This window comes from Macrobrachium rosenbergii, chromosome 21, assembly GCF_040412425.1.
Source record: "Macrobrachium rosenbergii isolate ZJJX-2024 chromosome 21, ASM4041242v1, whole genome shotgun sequence".
Classification (NCBI taxonomy): Eukaryota; Metazoa; Arthropoda; class Malacostraca; order Decapoda; family Palaemonidae; genus Macrobrachium; species Macrobrachium rosenbergii.
The window spans coordinates 57,320,685-57,326,516 of NC_089761.1; the positions used below are offsets into that span (position 1 = coordinate 57,320,685).

General features: G+C 34.2%; 1 protein-coding gene across 1 annotated transcript; it reads right to left on the reverse strand.

The window, feature by feature from the left end:
• Positions 1-478: 478 nt before the first annotated feature.
• LOC136849621 (adult-specific cuticular protein ACP-20-like) lies at positions 479-2,965 on the reverse strand. Its single transcript, XM_067122928.1, has 4 exons — positions 2,757-2,965; positions 1,852-1,944; positions 756-896; positions 479-666 (listed from the first exon to the last, which is right to left on the reverse strand). Exons 1-4 carry the CDS (start codon positions 2,766-2,768, stop codon positions 541-543), a joined length of 372 nt encoding a protein of 123 aa, XP_066979029.1. The 5' UTR covers positions 2,769-2,965; the 3' UTR covers positions 479-540.
• Positions 2,966-5,832: the final 2,867 nt, after the last annotated feature.

Sequence of the window (5,832 nt, forward strand, 5' to 3'; positions counted from 1 at the left end):
CAGGTTGATATAACAACAATTCAGAGAGAGCTCATCCAGAATCCTGGGGCAAAATATGCTATCGGAAAATAGTTAAATGCCTTTCCTAAATTGCAGAGGTGGAAATAACGCCCAGGGAACTTTTGGGAAGCTCTTAGAACAAATCCGAATCGTTTTCCGGACACTTAAGAACGTAGATAAAAATAAGCAATTCTGAAATTATATTATATATATATATATATATATATATATATATATATATATATATATATATATATATATATATATATATATATATATATATATATATATATAGAATCTACTGGTCACTTTTACCAGATACATATGTAATTGTAATAGCCATTGTATGTATGTATATATATATATATATATATATATATATATATATATATATATATATATATATATATATATATATATATATAACCAGTAAGGTTTTGGTGTTGTGGCATTAAAAAAATTTATTCCTGCACTTTTATTGTCGACGAACGAAAGGCCTAATTTTATCAGTGATATCCATAAAAAGGTGCTTCCAGGACGCTAGTGATATCCACCTCCGTGGTGATCGAATACAACGGCTGGTCCGTAATAGGCCGGGTGCTGGGCTTTTCCCGAGTAGCTGACTTTAGCCACGAATCCGTTGTAGTGATCAGCTGTGTAATCGACCTGAAAGTCAAAGAAGGTACAGAAGGTAGAAATCTTGATGGTTTTAATTTTTCATTTTTTTTTTTTTTATTAATAAGAAACAGACTTACGTGTTGTTTTCGACCGTCAGGGAGGGCGACGGTATAGGATCCGTAGACGTTGCCTTTTCCATCGGATTTTTCGCTTTGGCCAAAGTTAGGTCCCTTATAGTCACCTTTTACGCTGTAGTCAAAGTAATAAGGCAGAGGAGCCTGCATGGAAAGAGGGAAAATAGTAAAAATTCTTGATGAACTTAGAAATATGGAATAATTTATAATTATTATACATAATTTTCTGTTTTTGCATTACATGTAATGGATAGTGACCAATTTATTTATTCCCAGTGTGGTCTTGGTATATTGCATATCTTGAAAACTGACTATTTATGAAAGGTTAAGCGAGAGAGAGAGAGAGAGAATGGCATGCTGTCAATCGGTCATGTTAGAGTAGTGCCCAAAAACTTTAGAAGAGAGAGAGAGAGAGAGAGAGAGAGAGAGAGAGAGAGAGAGAGAACGAATTTGTTTTTAAGTAGAGAAGTATATGAGTGAATGGGAAAATAAACCGAAAACTAGAAAATTAACAGACATTTTCAGAAAACCAAATATTTAACCTCAAAACTGTATACGGAATCAGCTTTACTAGTGTAATGATAAAGGTACCTTTCAAAAAACTGTTCTCCCTTTTCATTGAAGCAATCCAGGGAAGGCCAATGTTGATTTTTCGTTATGTTACATAGTTGTTTAATATTATGTGTACAAGAGATTTAAGTGGGATAACCAAATAGAAACAAGCTTGGCATATTATTCTGTTGGCGACAGTTAGAAAATTGATATATATGCACGTAGCTTTTTGGCCGATTCGAAATAATAATTGTGATGTCGACAGAGAAAGATAAATAGTAGTTTTAGTAGCCTGCTGTTGTTCAGAATCTTGTTCGTTTTGTAATTATATAAGTATGATTCATTTACCTTACCTCTAGACCTCGATCAATCCTTATAACAGTCACTCGATCAGACTCATTTGTGAGTATACCATTAGCAGTGGTACTCGACGGAACATTTACCTACTTTTCTGTATGCACTGGGGAAAAAACGAGTCGATTTGGGTGAAGACAAAGCACAGAAGTGAAGGAAGATGTATGATATTATTTCCTCCAGAATCACTTACCCCTCCATAACCATGCTTTCCATCTCCTCCGCCGTGACCGTAGCCATCGGGGTGGGCCAAGGCAAGGCTGAACATGGCCAGGGCTACCACAAGCTGGAAAGGGAAATTGGAAAATCTCTTGTTAATGTATTTTTGAGATGATCTATGCAGCCAATAATTAAAAGTGCATTTTCCCTTTTTACATACAGAAGTACAGGTTAAAAACTTAAATTCATTATAATAATAAATGGAATTTTTAATAGAGTAATATGCCGGTTACTTCATCGATTGACTATTCAATAGAGCAAAAACACTACGAACGAAAATGTATGTTCAGTACGTGAATGAAATCAGAATTTATAATAAGAAAAGTAAAAAGAAACCAAAATTATGAGCGTTGTTGCTTATTACTTTGGATACTGTTTTTGTAATATGATATACGGTTTGCTGTAAACCTAACTTTTGGATGAAAAAGTTTTTCGAATGGACGGTTTTTGTAGAAAAATGTCGATCACTTCTGTCATTTGCACTAGTTCCTTAGAGGAGTTCACGGTATTAGAATATAATTCATTAAATATAATACGCTGAGCGAAAAGTTAATTTCTAAAATAATGAAAACATTTTGTGTTCCCGTATACAGTACACACACACACACACACATATATACATACATATATACATATGCGTGTGTGTGTTTATTTGTATGTATGAATGTGTGTAAATATATGTATGTATGTATGTATGCATGTATGTTTGCTGATGTAGGTTTGTCCACATGCATTCGTGTTTATGTTTTAGTCAAGCCTGAGTTTTTGGGTGTATGTGTGGTTATCGTTGCACTGCTGTGAAAAACACTATTCACACAAGTGAAACGCTTTCACTGGAGTTCCTGAACAAAAACAGAAGTGGAGAGAAGCTTCAGTTACTGTGTGAAACATGTCGTTCCTCTTCTTTTCGACGACTTGATCGAACTGATGAAAGGAGTGGCAGCGGAGAAATATTTATAGGACTTAAGTTGGCATTGAACGTTTTGCACCTGCTTTTTGCTGGTAGTTTGCCTTGGAATTTGACCCCGCCCTTATGATTCGACTGGTTAATTAATAGTAGTTACGTGTTCATGGGCTCGTTTGATGATTTACTGTTTCCAAATACGCTGACGCGTACTTTCATATCTGTAAATGTTGATGAAATTGTTTTTGTAATACGTGTTTGATTTTACGTCAAGTCTTCCCGCTGTATGGGTGCTGTTTTCGTTTATGGAAAGTACGTGTTATGCTTGCAGTACTTGCTTCGTAGCTGTCATGTAGATGATATGTAAACCTTTCTATGTTTATATACGTATACATATACATATACATATACAAATATATAAAATGTAAATAAAATACTCTTGCCACCCGTTCTCTCTCTCTCTCTCTCTCTCTCTCTCTCTCTCTCTCTCTCTCTCTCTCTCTCTCTCTCTGAAGTTAGATAACCTTTTTCCCGGATGTAAAAGCTGATCTGAAGTATTGATTTCATACCTGGATTAACCATGAAGAGTGTCAAATGTTTTATTTACCAAACAATTTAAATATCGGACGGAATATACATAGAATGTGATGTAAAGCGAAATATGTGTTGGTAATTCTAAGCATTTTTAAAAATCCAGTTATCTCCCTGTTTCAGAGAGAATTTTTATCAGAGCTTTGATAACTGAAGCGAGATTTCTTATTGCCGTATCAGTAAATGGATACGAAAGTGAAATCGGCAATGCTTCATCAACCATTGGAAAAACATACACGATTTAGATGATGTTTTATGTCTTTTCTATTGATATTGTTGTTTCTGTTGTTGTTGAGGTTATTATTGTTAATACTAAGAGTACGTTCTTAGGTAACAAACTAAGAATCGTCGAACTCGCTTCCACGGAACAAAACGGCCATGAGGGAAGAAAAACGAATAGTAATTAACGTATTTAAGAAATGATGACTACAGTATATAATTGAGATAACTACTGTAGGTAGCTCAAATTCAGGTTCTGTTTTTTCATAGGCAAATGTTTATACGATTTGTGTTTAATGTTAGGATTCTTAAACTACCTTACAAGAAATATAGCAAAGATTTTGCTGCCTGGAGCCCACTTTTTCTCTAAATTAAAAATATATCTTCCGACTGTAGGAGAATTTACATACACACACACATATAAATTATATAATGTATGTATGTATGTATGTATGTATGTATGTATGTATGTATGTATGTATGTATGTATGTATGTATGTATATTATACCATAAGGACGCATCTAATTGTGTCACTCCAGATAAATTCCCATGAACAGTTACTGATGTGCGTATCAATGATTTACCTGTTGAATGATGGTTGAGCCCCATGGAGATAACTGACAGAATTTTAGCCTTTTTACATATCTGTACACAAAGCTCCAGCCCCCCCCCCACTCCCTCCTTTTCCCCAACACGCTCGTGCGTGAGCACATAAACTCTGTTTTGACTGTTTTTCTTTTCTATCACCAACTGATACTGTTTCGCTTGAGTATCAGCGGCTCCACAACTATTCATTAACCCATTTCGTATTCCATAACTTAGCATCTTCTCTCTGATTTCTGTCATTACTCCATAAAAAATATTGAGCAGTTATGGGGGAATAACACTTGCATGTCTTAGAACCTTTCTTACACCAAGCAAACCATTCTCACATCTGCACTTTCATTATAAAATTTTCTAATTGCTCTCAACAAATTCCTTCTGCCATCTTTAAATATAAATGCACAAAAGCTTGCAGAATATATGAATCGGCCATTCGTATGTTTCATTGCCTCCGCCGAAAATTATGTCTTTTATTTAGTTTGACTTTCTGTTTGCTTGTTAGCAAAATTTTGAAAGAATTATGAAAGCATTTTCCAAAATTTTCCCAGAAATTTTACCATACTCCAAAGAGCAGTTGGTTACACTTCATAACCAATTTTATTGTCATTGTCTTTGATGCGTATTGAAAGAAGAAAGCAGTTTATAGTATTTGTTACGGAAAACCAAAGTGACGAAGAGTATTCGCTTTTGGTAATCATAGCTTGATATTTGAGATATAAAACAAAAATGATGCTGAAAGACAATCTTGCAACGATACCAAACCCATTGGTGGAGGTTTGCAGTCTTGATCACCATTTTTATTCCTGAAAGATAAATATTTTCTCCGTGAAACAGGTAGATCGGCTTTTATTTATTATTTCCATGTGTATTCCGTTGTCTTCAGTCCCCTTTCATGCTCAATTTTAAATTGTTAAAGCTAAGCTCTTTTTGCAAGCCCGCAGTTATCCATTGATATTGAGAACCGACATCAAATATTTTACTTTTTTTTTTCTTTATGTCGAGGGCATGTTAATGGCTTTATTTTATCCAGTTTAGAAATATATCTTTCAGTATCTTGTAAAAATGTTATTTAGATACGTCAAGGCATTTCAGTTTTTAAAAAAATTTCCTCTCAGGTACAGTAGCATTGCAATTATAAATTAATGTTGGTTTTCCTGCATTTGCTTAATTATTAAGTTTGTCGAATCTGAGATCTGTGCTTAAGCGGCACACGAGCTTTGTCATTCTTCCTGTATGTGACATTTGTCAGTGCTTCCGAGGTAAGACCAATTAACCACAAGAGATTTTGTGATTGAACAATTTTTCAACTTGTCTCGTAATATTTTGAGTGTATACGCGTGTTTTTTATGGTAACATTGAAGCTGCTAGGATAGGGCCTTAAAGTTTGAAATCCCTAAATGTTTACAACTAGGTCCGTTTTTTAATTGATTAATGTCCATGTTCAAAGAATCACATTAATCACTTGTCTGATTCTCGGTGATTAAGTTTAATTATATTTGAAATTTTCATGATTGATAGTCATCATCTTCGTCTTCCCCAGTGATTTCTTTTGACGATGGAAGAAAGTTTCTTGTACGGAATATTTACATGATACATTTTGCAGTTATGAAACAAACAAACAAAAAATTTGAATGTTG